General features: G+C 35.1%; 1 protein-coding gene across 1 annotated transcript; it reads left to right on the top strand.

Moving 5' to 3' along the window:
- The first annotated feature begins 374 nt into the window (after nucleotides 1–374).
- On the top strand, nucleotides 375–9,042 carry LOC120085474 (CSC1-like protein At4g02900). Its single transcript, XM_039041452.1, has 12 exons — nucleotides 375–569; nucleotides 1,530–1,866; nucleotides 2,171–2,320; nucleotides 2,760–2,895; nucleotides 3,651–3,752; nucleotides 4,009–4,128; nucleotides 4,225–4,305; nucleotides 5,028–5,368; nucleotides 5,681–5,926; nucleotides 6,548–6,872; nucleotides 7,301–7,534; nucleotides 8,569–9,042. The coding sequence occupies exons 2-12, from the start codon at nucleotides 1,556–1,558 to the stop codon at nucleotides 8,788–8,790; spliced, it is 2,268 nt and encodes a 755-aa protein (XP_038897380.1). The 5' UTR covers nucleotides 375–569; nucleotides 1,530–1,555; the 3' UTR covers nucleotides 8,791–9,042.
- Nucleotides 9,043–16,700: the final 7,658 nt, after the last annotated feature.

Raw genomic sequence — 16,700 nt, 5'->3', positions numbered from 1 at the left:
ATCCAAATCCAAATCATTGGTCTTGTTCTTTATTGAACAATAGTTTGGTTCTCTATTTTATAAAACCAATTGGTTCGGTTTGGATTTTGATCTAAAATTGAGAAAATCGAGTCAATTATGGTCCTTAATTATCATTAATTTGATTAGGCAATTTATTACCATATTAATTATCAAGCAATCCATTGTGGAAATTTAATAACTAAAATAGAAGAATAATAAAGGTCAGGTAGGAAAAAGGAAAGAAAAGATAGAATTAACTATTAGGAATAATAATAAGAATTAGAGCGAGTAAGGGCAAAATGGTCATATAGGGGATTCGAATCAAAACATTTGTCACATCCATAACGGTTATAATGTAAATAGCGCGAGCTTAACGATCTCATGCGGACGCACTCTGATCCGATTCCGAGCTGTTGATTTTGAAGTCATTATAACCTCTCTCGGATTTCGAGCTCATTTCTGTCCCAAAAGCAATTCCCCAATTTCATCGTTTTGATTCTTCGTAGCTCCCCCGAATTGATCGAGCTCCTTCAGAATATCAATTATTATTCAATCTACAACGCTGAAAGGTTTGTTTTCCGCATTTCCCCCTGTTTTCGTATTCTTTTTAGCCAAATATTTCCGTTTGTTTCCCGAGAATTTTTTTGGAAGGATTGGGATATTGATGTTTAATTGTATGAAAGTTGAATGAGAATACCGATACTGTTGTTTGGTTAGGTTCTAGTATTGAAATGTAGACGTGAATGTGCAGTGCTATGTAAATCCTTATTTTCTTTTCTCATTTTCGCATTTGTTTAAACCATATATTGCCGTTTGTTTCCCGAGAAAATGTTTGGACGAATTGGAAGATTGCTGTTTAATTTCATGGAAGTTGGATGAAAAGACAGATACTGTTGTTTTCTTAGGTTCTAGTATTGAAATGTAGAAGCGAATGTGCTGAGATATGTAAATCTTAATTTCCTATCGTTTTGGATTTATTTTAGCCTAATATTTCCGTTTGTTTCCTGAGAAAATGTTTGGAAGGATTAGAATATTGATGTTTGGTTGCATGGAAGTTGGATGAGAAAACGTGAGAAGACAAAAATGTTTGGAAGGACTGTTGTTGGTTAGGTTCTAGTATTGAAATGCAGACACAAATGTGCTGGGATATGTAAATCCTAATTGGATCACAATTTTCTGTTGTTTTTCTTTTTGTCATCATTCTCGTGATCACAACCCTGAAACGATGTTTATGATATATTTTTTTCTCGATATCCTTCATTATCTGAGAATAAATACTGAAAAGGCATGAAGACGAGAATGTAAAACTCAGAAAGTTACTGAAATTTGGTTTAGGTTGTAGGACAATTTTCAATCTGGTTTGCTGAATTAAAAACAACTGATAGGATAGAATGTATTTGAACTGTAAATTACAAGACAATTTTGTTTCTCCACTCAGTCATCAATATGAATAGTTTCACAAACCAGCATCGAAGCTATTATACTAAATCTGAGAATTTTTATTGTATATTTTTGGTAAAATCAATCAGGAGATCAACGATCAAGGGGATAAATAATGGCCAGTCTTCAAGACATAGGTGTTTCTGCAACAATCAACCTTCTCTCTGCATTGGCATTTCTTGTGGCATTTGCGCTATTACGGCTTCAACCAATCAATGATCGAGTGTACTTTCCCAAGTGGTATCTTAAGGGGATAAGGGGCAGTCCAAGACGCTCAGGACATGTGCACAATGTTGTCAACTTGGACTTCAACATGTATATTAGGTTTCTCAATTGGATGCCTGCAGCATTGAAAATGCCAGAACCCGAGCTCATTGAACATGCAGGACTTGATTCTGCTGTGTTCGTTCGAATTTACCTTCTCGGGTGAGTTGAATTTTGGTATGTGCATTTACAAGACTATAGAGTTTGAGTATATTATGTTATGATATTCATTTATAGACCATTTCAGGAGAAGCTATATGTGATCTAGTTTGTACTACTGCATGTTATATATCACATTTCACGTTTTGAAGGATAATGCATTTAACAACACATATCTGCAGCTTGAAGATATTCATTTATAGACCATTTCAGGAGAAGCTATATGTGATCTAGTTTGTACTACTGCATGTTATATATCACATTTCACGTTTTGAAGGATAATGCATTTAACAACACATATCTGCAGCTTGAAGATATTTGTACCAGTAACATTGCTTGCTTTCGCTGTTCTGGTGCCTGTCAATTGGACTGGAGATACTTTAGAGCATGCCAAGGGCTTGACATACAGTGATATTGACAAGCTCTCAATATCCAACATTCCTCCAGCATCAAAAAGGTTTCCTCTTCTTATCTGTGGAATATCTGTTTCCACCTCTTTTATTGGAGGCTGCAATAATCATAGTTTTCTGAAGTGCTAAATGAACCAAAATGAAAAATTACTGTGAATGGTCCCAAGTTCAGTTATCAATCCCCAATTATGTTTCTTGAATTCTTTACAGCAACTTTAAGACAGATCGAAAATTTATTCGACTCCTGGAGATTAAATTATCGCATCTTTTTTATGAAACTACTGAGGACGTAACCCATTATTTTAAATTAAAAACCCTTGGGAAATTTTATTTTCCATTTCCTATAGAGTCAATATCTTTGTGCTGCTAACTTAATATTTTGTGGTTGTATGTTTTTTGAAGTGTATTTCAATAATCGTTGAAAGAAGTCCTTGGTGTAGGTATCATTTTATGTTTCTTTCGCTCTTACACAGCATTCTTTTCCAGATTTTGGGCGCATATAGTCATGTTTTATGTCTTCTCATTTTGGACGTATTACATTTTATACAAGGAGTACAAGCTTATAGCTAACATGAGGCTACGGTTTTTAGCATCTCAAAAACGACGTCCAGATCAATTTACAGTGAGTTCAGATTGTAAACTTTTCTATATTTGTAATGTCCTTTTTCTCAACATTATACCCTTGGGGGGAGGCGTTAGACCTCCAGTCCAGAAGGTTTATACAAGAAAGGCAAATGGAATCGTGACTGTTTCTAACCTTTAAAATTATCAGTTTCAGTTATTTTTCTTTATTTGGTATTTTAGATTAAGGAGCTATAACTCCTTTAGTCTAGTTATGTTGTGTGTTTTCTGTAAAAATTGGATTATCTGGTATTTTGTGTGGTTTCTGGATGTTTATGGAGAGATGGTAGAGCCTCTAGAATTGGTCTCTAGCTCTGTGTTGAATTTTTTTGTGGATTTAGTGAATTGATAGAGAATCCTATCAGGAGGGGAAGAAAATGCATTTGCACGTCTAATAAGATTTGTATGATAAATTCCATCTAGCATTTGACGGAAGAGCATTGCAGATTTCACAAATCTTTAAGGGTAAAACATGTCATTGTCTCCAAAAAAAATTGCTTTCATAAAAAGATAGGCAAATTTATAGTCTCTTGTGCAAATGTGAATTTGCATCTATTTGATTGATGACTATAATAGATTTTCAAACACCAGTATTTTACTGTTTTTCCTCAAGTACTCCGTATCTTTCACGTCAATTCTAAATTCATGTTTCAAATGTTTGATTGAAGTGATTTAAAATGATTGTTTTGATATTTTTTTTTAAATAGTAATTTGATAACTTTTATCGTTAATAATTTATTTGAAGCTCCTTCACAGGTCCTTCTGAGGAATGTTCCTCTAGATCCTGATGAGTCAATCAGTGACCACATTGAACATTTCTTTTGTGTAAATCACCCTGATCGCTATCTGACACATCAGGTATGAAAACTTTTACCGAGATAAATGGTATGTAAATTTCGGATCAATTATTGATGTTGCAAAGAAAATAAGTTTATGATGTCACAATACCAATGTAGAAAAGAACTATATTAGTCATATTAGTTTTTCCCTTTGAGGTATATTAATGCAGCAACATGGATGGTCATGCCTGGATCCTGGAAATATTTTTATCTCTCATCTGAGCTTTCAAGTGTCAAAGCAACTTTATTTATTTATTTATTTCTTCTTTACGTAGCTTGTTTATAATGCAAACTATCTTGCAAAGTTGGTTGAAAAGAAGAAGGGTTTACAGAATTGGCTCGTATACTATGAGAACAAGTATGAGAGAAACCCTACACAAAGGCCCACCACAAAGGTATTTTTCTTTATACGGGAAACTTAAGTCTCTTGCATCTCTGAATTTTCTCATCGAGACTTTCAATAACCTTTAAGAAGTGAAATGCATTCATAGACAGGTTTCTGTGGACTGTGGGGAAGCAAGGTGGACGCAATTGATTATTATACTGCTGAAGTGGAGAAGTTAAGTGCAGAAGTGAGTAAATAAATCATGTACTCTCTTCATCACATTTTAACAAGCTTTCTTTCAATTCCTCATCTGACATCTGGTTTCGTTATAACTTACTTTTGCACACATCAAAACTTCCATTATTGTCCATGTTTTTGTTGTTACCTTTTCTTCCTTCATCAGATTGTAGCCAAAAATGGTAGCATTTGGTTTATAGGCCCTCCATTTTCTTGTACTTGTCCTTTCTTCAAAGAAGGAACATATTTTTTTAGCAATGGCCAACACTTTTTAGTCAAGGGAAAGGCTCTACACCACACACATGTAATAGGAGAAAGGAAACGTATATGCAAACTGATAGTTGTCCGATCACCTACGTATCTTGAAAAGTCTTCCTACGGTCTATTTAGCACCCCCTGCCCACACACACATGTAATATGGAAAAGGGAATGTATATGCAAACTGATAGTTGTCCGATCACTTACATATCTTGAAAAGTCTTCCTACGGTCTATTTAGCATCCCCTGCCCCCATCTCGAAAGGAAAAAGGAAAAGTTGATGCAGTTTAACTTTATTTTTCTTAAATCATTGTTTTTCCTGAATAAGCACTTATTTTTCAGGTTTCATGTAATCAATAATCTGCCTTTAATTGAACGTGGTACCAGTTTTAAGACACGTTCTTTTGCATCCTTGAATACTAATTTCTTTTTGTAACACAATTGGTCGGTGTCTAAGATGTTATTTCCGTACAGGAAAATGAAGAAAGAGAGAAGGTTCTAAGCGATCCCAATGCCATAATTCCAGCAGCATTTGTATCATTTAAGACACGATGGGCAGCAGCTGTATGTGCTCAAACACAGCAGTCCAGCAACCCTACAATTTGGTTGACAGAATGGGCTCCTGAACCACGTGACATCTTTTGGGATAACCTTGCTATTCCATATGTAAAACTTGCAATACGAAAATTGATAATGGCAGTTTGTTTATTTTTTCTCACCTTTTGCTTTATGGTACCCATAGCTTTTGTTCAATCCTTGGCGAACATAGAGGGAATTGAGAAGGTCTTTCCATTCTTGAAGCCCATAATTGAGAAGTAAGTTCTTTCCACCTTTATAACCTTCTAGCAATATCAAGTTTTTTTTTTCTTTCGTTTAATATGCCTAATTCTTAATACTATTCAGTATTCAAGCTTCTCAGAGTCAAAAAAATGCAACTGCAATTTATAATAACCCAGGCCAGGAAGTCCCCCATTGTTTACGATGAACTATAGGCTTTAACATGCATATAAAACTCCATGACAATTTATTACCTTCTCTTAAACTTCGTGCAACAGGTAGATATCCTATTGTGGTGGCAGTTATGGCCTAACAGTTACAGTTTCAAACACTGGAAACATTTGTTGCAGGAAGGTTATAAAGTCTGTCATCCAAGGATTTCTTCCGGGAATTGCTTTAAAGATTTTCCTAATTCTTCTCCCAAGAATTCTCATGACCATGTCACAAATCGAAGGTTTTACATCCCTGTCAGCGTTAGATAGGAGATCAGCTGAGAAGTATCATATGTTCATTCTGGTCAATGTATTTTTTGGAAGCGTTATAACAGGAACAGCATTTCAGCAGCTTCAGAAATTCCTTAATGAGCCCTCAACAGAGTATGTTCTGCTTTCATCTGGGGAAATTATGCTAATATCCACAAAGGTTCTTTAGAACAAAATATTATTTGTATTACGGAAACAAGTTTTTCTAATAATCGTCAAGAAGATAAGAAAATTTAGAATCAAGTATAAAAAGAAATATTATCATCCTGAATTTTTTTGCAAGAATTGCGACTTTATTTTTACAACAAACTGTGCATGAACCAAAGTTTTTTTTTTTTTTTTTTTATTGTTATTATTGAAAGAGCATAAACCAAAGTTAATTTAATAAGGCATTTTAAAACGAGCCTTTAATTTAATAAGGCCGTTTAAAATGAGCCTACTCGAAGTTTTGATATCTATAATTTTGCATTTTCTGGCCTTTATCTATCCAGATTGCTATGGCATGCACTTTATATTCTTATTTGTTTGTTTTCAAACGGAATATTCTTTGTAGACATGTAAGCTCGTTCAGTCGTTGCACTTTCAAGATCTGGGTCTTTTCTTACATTCTTGTAGTCAAGTATGAGATAATGGTCCCGACTTGAAACGATATGATAAGCGAGCCTACCTTTTCATACTTTTTATAAATAAAGTGGATACTCCAATATGATGCATCAACTCATTCTGTTTTTCCAGGTTCACAAAAACTGTTGGTGACTCTATTCCAATGAAAGCTACATTTTTCATTACTTACATAATGGTTGATGGTTGGGCTGGAATTGCTGCAGAGATTCTCAGACTGGTTCCACTGATCGTATTCCACCTGAAGAATACATTTTTAGTTAAGACAGACCAAGACAGGGATCAGGCAATGGATCCTGGTTGCTTGGACTTTCCCGTATCTGAACCTAGAATACAGCTTTATATCTTGCTGGGGTTTGTGTATTCTGTTGTCACACCAATACTGCTCCCTTTCATCATTGTCTTCTTTGCTTTCTCCTACCTGATTTATCGTCATCAGGTGAGTCTGCTGAGTCGTTAGCTATCATAATCCCATTTTAGCAATATTAGACTTTATATCTCGTCAACTAACATTGCTTCATGATGGTTTTTCGGATTTAGGTTATGGATTTTAACTCCTGTGTGGCTTCAAATTTCTGGGAAACTCACTTTAAAGAGCTTTATATATGCATGAAGGAAATAGTTTGTTCAATTTATTCAACCATATTACATAATGTTCGTTTGTCATGACAAGAAATTAAGTATACTTGTGCCTTAACAGACCAATGGAATTAATGAACATTATATTACAAAAGGTGTTGTGCCTGCTGTCCCAGATTACTTCTAGACTCTGAATATAGTTTGAATAAACTACAAATTGAAGTTTCCAATATAATAGCTTAAGGATTTCTACTGCTTGATGGTGCTTATGATGCTTATATTTTTCAGATTATTAATGTATACAACCAGAAGTATGAGAGTGGTGCAGCCTTCTGGCCGCATGTTCATCGTCGAGTGATTATTGGTTTAATCATATCCCAGCTTCTTCTGATGGGATTGTTCAGCATGAGAGAGGCTGAGAAGTCATCACTATTTCTTGTTGCACTGCCCATTTTGACAATATGGGTTCACAAATTCTGCAAGGGGCGTTTTGAATCTGCCTTTGTCAAGTTTCCCTTACAGGTTAGTTAAGGCCAACAAAGATTTCAATTCTTTTCTCAATCTTTGTGAGAGATCATCTTGCTTTTCCATTGGCATGCAATAAGGAAACTCAAATAGTAACAATAATTCTGCTAAAGATATGTGAGGTTCATAATTGTTTTAAATTAACTAAGAGACACTGACACCAAAGATTTGAAATGAATATTTAGTGATAAATTAAGGTTCAAATTGTCAATCTTAAAACCTAAGGACCAAATTGAAACAAAATCCAAAATTATAACATTTTGAAACCTATGGTCTAAATTGAAATCAAACTCAAAACTTAAACGACTAAAAGTGTAATATTTCAAAACCTAGGGACTCAATGGAAGCTAACCCCAAAACTTAGGGACCAAAAAGGCACTTGTTCCTCAATATATACAGACTGTTTTTTGTATTTTTGAACTTCTGTGATATATTAGCTGGTCATGTGTTTTAAAAATCCCAAAATAAAGACAAAAAAAGTATTATAAGCAACATGTCATGGGCCAAAATGACCATAGCTCAACTAGCATAGTGCTTGTATGATTAACCTCGAAGTTAGTGGTTTGATTCCACCACCCCACATATTGTCAAAATAAAAAAAAAGTAACATGTCATGGATCTAGACACCCAAAACCTTACTTTATATTTTCAAAAAGTTAAATTATAAAAAATACCCTTGAACTTTCTCATTTGTTTCAATAATACCCTGATACTTTCAAAAGTTCAATATTACCTTTGAACTTTCGTAAACATTTCAAAAATATCCTGGAGTAAAAATTCTTTAGAATTTGAACGTTCTAAGTCCCTATTTATGTTGGAAACTCTAAACAATTTATACTCCAATGGAAGTTTTGAAACATTTATGAAAGTTGGGGGTAATATTGCAATTTCTAAAAGTATGAGAGTATTTTTGAAACAAAGAGGAAAGTTCAAGGGTATTTATTATAACAGATACACATTTTTTTTAGAGGGGTATTAGATATACATATTCTTTATGATAGAGTGAAATCCAAATTGAAAAATATTGGCAGGATGCAATGGTGAAGGACACACTGGAAAAGGCCACAGAACCAAATTTAGACTTGAAAGCCTATTTAAAGGATGCTTATGTACACCCAGTTTTCAAGAGCAGCACAATAGAACAACCTATACTGATTGATGATGAAGAAAGCAACCCTTTGGTTCCTACAAAGAGAAACTCTCATAGGAGTAGTAAACTTCCTTCTGAAGAGAACTCTGAGACAGATGCCTAGGCAGGTTGCAAATATATATTATTTTAATGAACTTAGAAAAAAAAAGCATCTAATTTACTCGTCATGATATTTAACTGAAAATTTTCATTTAGAGGCTCCTCCTCACACTCTTTGATGTATGTAGCCAGACTTTGGTCAACATTAGAAATCATGAAATTGTACTCATCATATAGAAGTTTACTTCTCCTTTGGGTTCCTTTATGTTTTGGTTCAAATAGTGTAATTGTTCTTCTTAAGAGGTTTAACATGTTTCCTTTGCTCATGAGATTTGAACCTAATGAAATTTCATGGTCTTATTTGTATACCATTTTAGGTTAGGACTAAAATTACTATCCTCAATTTCAAAATCAGTTTGAAACATCATTTAAGCTTAGTTTGGAATTATCTTAACTTTTAAAATGATTGTTGACAACCGTATTTTAATAAAATCAACTATAATTTGAAGTTTACAAGCGTCTCAGTCTTGACTTGAACAAAATGGTTATAGTGTTTGGTAAATAACTAATAAATTATCTTGTTTTAGATATAATAAATAATAAATTAAGTTTTAGACATGTTATTATTATTATTATTTTTCATATAATTTATCAATTTTAAATAATTGGTTAAAATGATATATTCTGTTTTCTCTAGATTAATTTTAAAATGGAGGGAAATAGCTTTTATTATTATTATTTTTTTTTTTGAAAAAAAAACAAATGACATGGTATAATTTTAGGAGAATCTAAAAGTCGGTAAAAAAAGTTGAGTTTAAAATGTGTGAAATGAACATGTCAAAAGTGGTTTTAATTGATTTAATCCCAATTTGATATACCAAATACAAAAAAAACGGTTAAGATTTATTTTATAATCACTTTTATCTTCTTAAAAGCAACAAAAATTACAACATTAATCATTCAAAATCAATGTAATATTTTATTTCGCCTTCAAAATGTAATTTTCATACAACCAAATTTGAAGAAAGATGGGGAATGGTCCTTAAAAAAAAAAGTAGCACTCAGGTGGGGGAGGTGGATTGTCAAGGTGAGGGAGAATGAGGATAAGGAAAATTAAGGCTCCATTTGGTAACAATCTCGTTTTTTTTGTTTTCGGTTTTTAAAAATTAAGCTTATTTCCTTCCCAATTCTTAGAATGAATTATATATACAATTAGGGGTGTTCAAAACTCCAACGACCAGAAAAAATCGATCAACCCAACCCAACCCGTGCGATTTTAGGTTTGAATGGCTTCAAATAAATAAAAAAATTTATGAATTGAATTGGTTCATTGGTTCACTTAATATAATCCAAACCAATCCGAACGAACTTGAAGTTATTATTAACTTTAAAATATATATTTTTTGTTACTTATAATACATATATTGATTTTAGTTTTATTTAATTTCATTATTTTTTGAATAATTTATTCTCTAATAAATCTTTAAAATGGTTTCTTAGCACCTTGAAAAGAAAATTTTAATTATATAAATTGAAATTGAGTTGTTAACCTTAATTCAATATATGAAAATAATTAAATCAAACTTTTACGTATTTACATTTTACTTCTTTTTAGAACAAAATTTTAAATAAATGACCTGAGTAATCCGAACCAACCTAACCCAAAAATTTCATGGTTGGATTGAGTTGAGTTCATTTTTTTAATAAGAGTTATTTGGATTGAAGAAATTTACAACCCGAACAATTGGGTTGGGTCTAAAAAGTTCTTCAACCCAATCCAACCCAACCCACAAACACTCCTAAATACAATAGTTGAATTCTTAACCTTTTTTAAAAAAAATTAAAAATTAAAAACTACTTTTTTTTAGTTTTCAAATTTTTTTTGTTTTTTAAACCATTGGTAAAAAATAGATAACATATAAAGAAATTTGAAGGTAGAAATATTGTCTATAGACTTATTTTTCAAAAACAAAAAACAAAAAACAAAAAAATCAAATAGTTATCAAAAAGAGCCTAAAAATTTCTAATATCTAATAATTTCAATTTCAATTTTAATGAAGATTATAACTAATATGTTGTTGCCAAATCACTAACTTAAAAATATATCATTAAAGGGGTTGTTTGATAGTTCACTAGAATGGCGTTGGGTGGGCTTAAAGAACCCACCCGATGTTTGATGTTTGTTAAAAGAAATACAACTATTAGGGAAAAAAATTTTGTTGATAATTGATATGCGTTGATAGTCATGCGATGGTCTGAAGAATATACGTTAATGGTGTATGCGATGATCATATGATAATCTAAAGAATATGTAATACCGTTCCTATCACAAGTTTTCTTGCTCTCTCGCCAAGTATAATAAGATTGCAAGTTTCTCGAGGTGATCCGAGGTCGAACATGGGGACTTGCAACTAAAAGCTGATTATAAAGTAATGTGTTTAAGGTGATGAATAAAAATAAAAAGAAAGAAGTTGATTGCTATGCACTACTCCTACTTCTAGCTAAACCGATTGAATAATTGAAGTTTGACTATGAGAATCGGTAGAGTTGCGGCAACTGTTAACGCGTAATAAGATGCATGGAGAAGTAAGATTGGGGAGGATAAACCACCATGTCCTTAAGTTTGGTCACAAGGGTAATCCTAGCTCGCCACACTAACGCATCACACACCTCTCAGTGGTCAACCACATGCTTATATATCTATAACGCATGGTTGTATTGAGCATAAGATTATTCCTATCTCTAGGAACATTGCTCTACTTTGCTTAGCCAGTTCCACTACTTACCCTCTCGGGCAGTTGGTTATAGTTACTCTGCTCATAGTAAGCATTGCGATAGCCTCGCACTAAGCAAACAGGATTGACTCACTATACTTGCGCAACGCACGTCTCTCGGTGATTTGCTACATTCGTCATATCTCTATGTTGCATGATTGAGTATGCGATAACTCTTGCAATTTGCATTTAACTCGTTGCGGTGAAAGAAAAAGATGATAAAGTAGAAAAATATTATGAAAATTATATTGAAGGAATTAAATAGATGCATTGATTACAAAATGTATTAATGTCTTAAGCCAAAAATGTAATACAATACAGAGGTGAGAAGAGAGATGGATGGCTAGATGTAGGCAATCTCTTGCTTCCATCATATATGTGTCGAGGCTGTCGGTGGTGCAATGGATGGGCGGTGGAGTAATCTCTCTCAAGCTTTATCTCCGGCGAAGCTCTGGTCGTCAATTGAAAAGGGTTGGGGGAATGAAGAACTCTCAAAGACTTTCTTGCTCATGCTCTCGTCTGTGATCACAGGAATTTGCCTAAGGCAGGAGTCCTGGATGCTTTGAATTTGGGCTTCAAGGCTCTATTTATAAAGCTCAAATGCCGACAGCTTTGGTAATCCGACTCTAAATCACTGCCATTCCTATCGTGGTAGGTGAAATTTCGTCATGATCTTATCTCTTTGATACTCCCAAGGTATGCGTTCATGATTGTTTCTTCTGAAGTATCAATGCATTCCAACCACTTTGCGATCATCCTCCTATCATGGTTATCATTGTAGTTGCGCCATTTCATTCGATCAACATGTCTTCATTAGGATCAACGCATGCAGATGATTCCTGCAACAACTACAAAATAGACATTTTGACACAACATAATGCATGATATAGGGTTAGCGGGGATTTCTAATGCTGATCGACACAAGCTAGTAGGGATTTCTAATACTGATTGACACAAGCTCATTATTCCACATGAATTCTTATCAATATTAATGCATACTCTGCTCATCAACCTTCATAATTCTAAATAAAAGGCTACAATAGCTTGTATTTCTACAAGCTATCAATAACCCACTATTTTAACTTACCGCTTTCTCTCCATGTTTCACACTACTTTTTCTAGGCGTTTTAATTACTTTCCCCATTCTCTGTCTCTTCCCATCACGCATTTTCATTATTCACCTCTCTCTCTTCTCATCTTCTTTCTTCTTTCGTCGTTCGGTTGCTCTTCTTTTATCTCGTCTCTTCTTCCTCCCTTTGGCTCATATGGGTTGTATTCTTCTTAGACTTCATTCTATATTTGCATTTTCTTGTTGAACGATGTGTTTCTCTTCTTCAATCGTGATGCTCTAAAAAGATAATAATAAATAAATTTTGTTTTGTTATTTTGGAAATTAGGGTTAAAAGGGGAGGGAAAGTTTTTTTAAATAGTCCCCTTAACCTCTTCAGTATGCGTGCTAGTCAAAAGAGAAAAAAAAATGGGAAATTTTCTTTTTTTTTTTTTTTTTTCCTTTTTCTCCTTCACGTTGCCAGCCTCCTCCCCCCCTCTCCCCCCCACTCCCTCAATCCCTCATTCTCCCAGCGCATTTGGTCTAATTTAAAGGATATGCTGCACGCTTGTGCGTTGGAGTTTTTAGGGAGTGAGGGCTTCCACCTGCATTTGGTGGAGTTTGCGTATAATAATAGTTATTAGGCTACCATTGGCATGTCACCATTTGAAGCTCTATACGGTAAAGGTTGCAGGTCTTCTGTTTACTGGGGTGAGGTTGGTGAAAGGAAGTTAGTGGGGATTGAGTTGATGGAGCTGACAAATGAAGCCATGTAGATGGTTAGATCTCGTATGCTAACAGTGCAGAGTAGATAGAAAAGTTATGATGATATTAGACGTAAATATCTTGAGTTTGAGGTAGGCGATAACGTGTTCCTGAAAGTAGAATCTATGAAAGGTGTTCTACGGTTTGGAAAGAAGGGGAAATTAAGCCCGTGTTTTGTAGGGTTATTTCGAGATCTTAGAGCGAATTGACCCTATGGCTTATCGATTAGCTTTGCCACCATCTCTCTCTGTGATCCATAATCTCTTTTATGTCTCCATGCTGAGGAAGTATGTGACGAATTTGACTCATATGGTAGACTTCGAGCCTTTGAAGTTGAACGAAAACTTAAGTTATGAAGAGAAGCCCGTGCGGATTATTGCAAGGGAAGTGAAGGTTTTGCACAGCAGAGAGGTGTCATTGGAAAAGGTTTTATGACAAAATCATCAGTTTGAGGAAGCGACTTGGGAGCAGGAGAACAAGATGAAAGCTCAAAACTTGGAGATCTTCCTCGATTAGAACTTTTGAGGATGAAAGTTTCTTAAGGAGAGAGGAATATAAAGGAAATCGGAAACAAGATTTTCATGAGCAGTGGAACAAGACTATTCCAAATTACAATCATGAATCAGCAATACATTTACAGTCGACTTCAAACAAACGATTATGCGATTCATATAGAAATTATAGTGTAAAATACAAAGGAACAGAGAGTAAAACTCTACACACATAGGTAGAAGCGTCTCCAAGCTCCGATGCGCGACCGCTCGAACAACAGCGACCACGAACACTCGATCTACATGACTGCAACACCGCACGAACACCGCACGAACACTTCGCGCTTGTCCTCAACGATCTCCTCGGTCACGAACTCCTCCGCAACAGCAAACGGCCTCCACAGTACCACGAACGACCTCAAGAAAACCTCGACGGTGTCGAGTTGAGTTTGACACCACCAACAAGGTGACCTTGGTATTCTTGGTGTGAGAATCCAGAGAGTGGGCTCTATTCGGACTTGATGTGAGGCACGAACGGAGGAAACAACGATCGCGTACACGACTGGGCAAGTGGGAGAAGTCAGAGACCTATCATATAGGTCGATGCCCAATCGTTTAGATAAAACTATGTGATCGTCTAGCAAAAGCTATGCGATCGTTTAGCTCGGTCTGTCGCCTACAGACTCTATACGATCATTTACCTTGGGCCAGCAATCGTCTAGCAAAGCTATGCAATCGTTTAGTAAACATTGAATCATTGCAAACGATCGTGATCTATATTTAGTCTCGTACTCACTAAAAATTGGCACATATCTGTTGAATTTAGCATCTCGCACCTAACCAGTCGTTTAAGAGAATCTCGTATTACTTGAGCCGAGACCACATGAGCTTCATTTTTTTCTGCAGAGAGGAAATCTCAAAAAACTTTTCAATCATATTTTGTAAAAAAAACCTTTTTCAAGAATAGGAAAACCATTTTCCATTTAAAACTCACGGTTACCATGATCCAATAACCACCCACTCATATGGTTATTTTAAAAAAGAGAGAATTAATTATCCAATAAATAATATTATTTTATATACATAAATGATAACCAACTTATCATATTATATTTATAACCTATAGTTTTATATTTCTCTCATGAACATATAAACCATAGTTCTTTTTCTATTCCATGGTACTTAATGTTAAATCTCATTTACATTAAATCCTACCACTAGATGTATCTTCATACATCATACCGATTAATACTCATATATAATCAAAATACCTCTTCATTTAACTGAACATTTCAATATCAACACCAAGAACTGAATCCTCAATGATCCATTGAGCTACCAAAGGGGACCTCATGGACCTGTAGTTCTAAAGCTCCAACGGTAACGTGAATATTATGACTAAACTCTTTAGTCACGGGATCCCACCCACTGTTAACTATCAGGCACTCCACTAAGACACGAAAACTGAACTTTTCTTGCCAATACGATATTATTGTGTCCATTTAACCAATAGCAGTTGCGACAAACCTTCACAGATCCGCTTGTAAAGTACAGCTGGTACCCATAACCGTATCCCCTCGTAGTTACTCTATCTCCTTAAGTACCATCAGATCCTCTATGAACATAAGTCATAGTCTACTAATGACTGAAGTCTTTTCTTCCAAAGAGAAGTTATGAGCCACTATGTTCAAGCCCCAGAATCAGCCCTTAAAAGGGAGAGCAATCTCTCTACTTATCCTGCTTCGTGGAAATGAATGAATTCCATCTTGTGGATCGAGTTCCCGCTCCAGATCAGACAAGTTCCCCGAAAACAGGTAGGCATATGAGTAGTGGCAACGTTGACCACTCTCACCCATACTAAATCAAATATGAAACCACACCTCAAAGAGGCAAGAGAGTTCACAAAAACACTCAGGATGAGGTCGTGTCACCTATGGCTCGTTTTAGGGTGAGATGCAAGTTCTCTAGTATCATGGCGTTAATATACAGATTCTAAGTCATCTCGTGGTCTACGGTCTTATCAAACCACTCTTGTATACGGACACCCCTGCGCATCCACGTTTCACACATGAATGATCAGTGGATTCAACCATCTAGTAGGTAGTCTACAACACTTTCAAACTCTATCAAGCAGGATGTATCCGTAGTGTTACCGAGGATACAGGTATCCCCACCTTAATCCTTTAATAACTACAGACTGATTTAGGTTTTTATCACTTAAGACATGATCCACTATATACACATATACATGCTTAAGTTACATAAAGATACACACCAAGGAGCTTTTGTTTGCTTGGATATGAGTAAATGTCAGATTAAATAACCTTATTTTATTCATTGAACACATGTGTAATCTTTACAAAATCAATAGAGACTCTTAGGAGAATTAGGACACCAATTCCAACAATCTCCCACTTGTCCTAATGACTCGGGAGACTAATTACAATACAATATATAAAAATGCACATATACAATAAACAGGGCATACCCCAGTATCATCTCACCACTTGCCCTCTAGACAAGATGTCGCATTCCCGCAAGCCCAGACTTACCAGGTAACCCTCGAACACTTTCCAGGCCGTGAGGGCCTTTGTAAAGGGATCAGCAACGTTTGTGCTCCGATGTAATCTGCTCGACTATCACATCACCTTGTTGCACAATTTCCCTGTCAGATATGATTCTTATTTCGTTCTATGTGCTTACCATCGACAATGACTCCGAGGCTTTCTTCCAAATTTGCCACAAGCCCCGTTGTATCACATATAAAAGAAGATAGGAATCCATATTTGGAAAAACAACTTCAAATCTGTTAAGGAACTTTCCTCAACAAACAGCCTCTTAGCTGCCTTCACAAGTCGCTACGGTACTGCGGCTTTCACATAGTGGAAGTGTCCGA

This window comes from Benincasa hispida, chromosome 9, assembly GCF_009727055.1.
Source record: "Benincasa hispida cultivar B227 chromosome 9, ASM972705v1, whole genome shotgun sequence".
Taxonomy (NCBI): Eukaryota; Viridiplantae; Streptophyta; class Magnoliopsida; order Cucurbitales; family Cucurbitaceae; genus Benincasa; species Benincasa hispida.
Note: the sequence above shows the minus strand (reverse complement) of the source record. Positions and strands in the feature narration are given on the sequence as shown.

Excerpts from the sequence above, each read along its gene's own strand:
- LOC120085474 (XM_039041452.1), top strand. The coding sequence starts at position 1,556 with ATGGCCAGTCTTCAAGACATAGGTGTTTCTGCAACAATCAACCTTCTC. Across the intron at positions 5,369-5,680 it reads TTGAAGCCCATAATTGAGAA|GAAGGTTATAAAGTCTGTCA; the intron begins GTAAGTTCTTTC and ends CATTTGTTGCAG. Across the intron at positions 5,927-6,547 it reads CTTAATGAGCCCTCAACAGA|GTTCACAAAAACTGTTGGTG; the intron begins GTATGTTCTGCT and ends CTGTTTTTCCAG.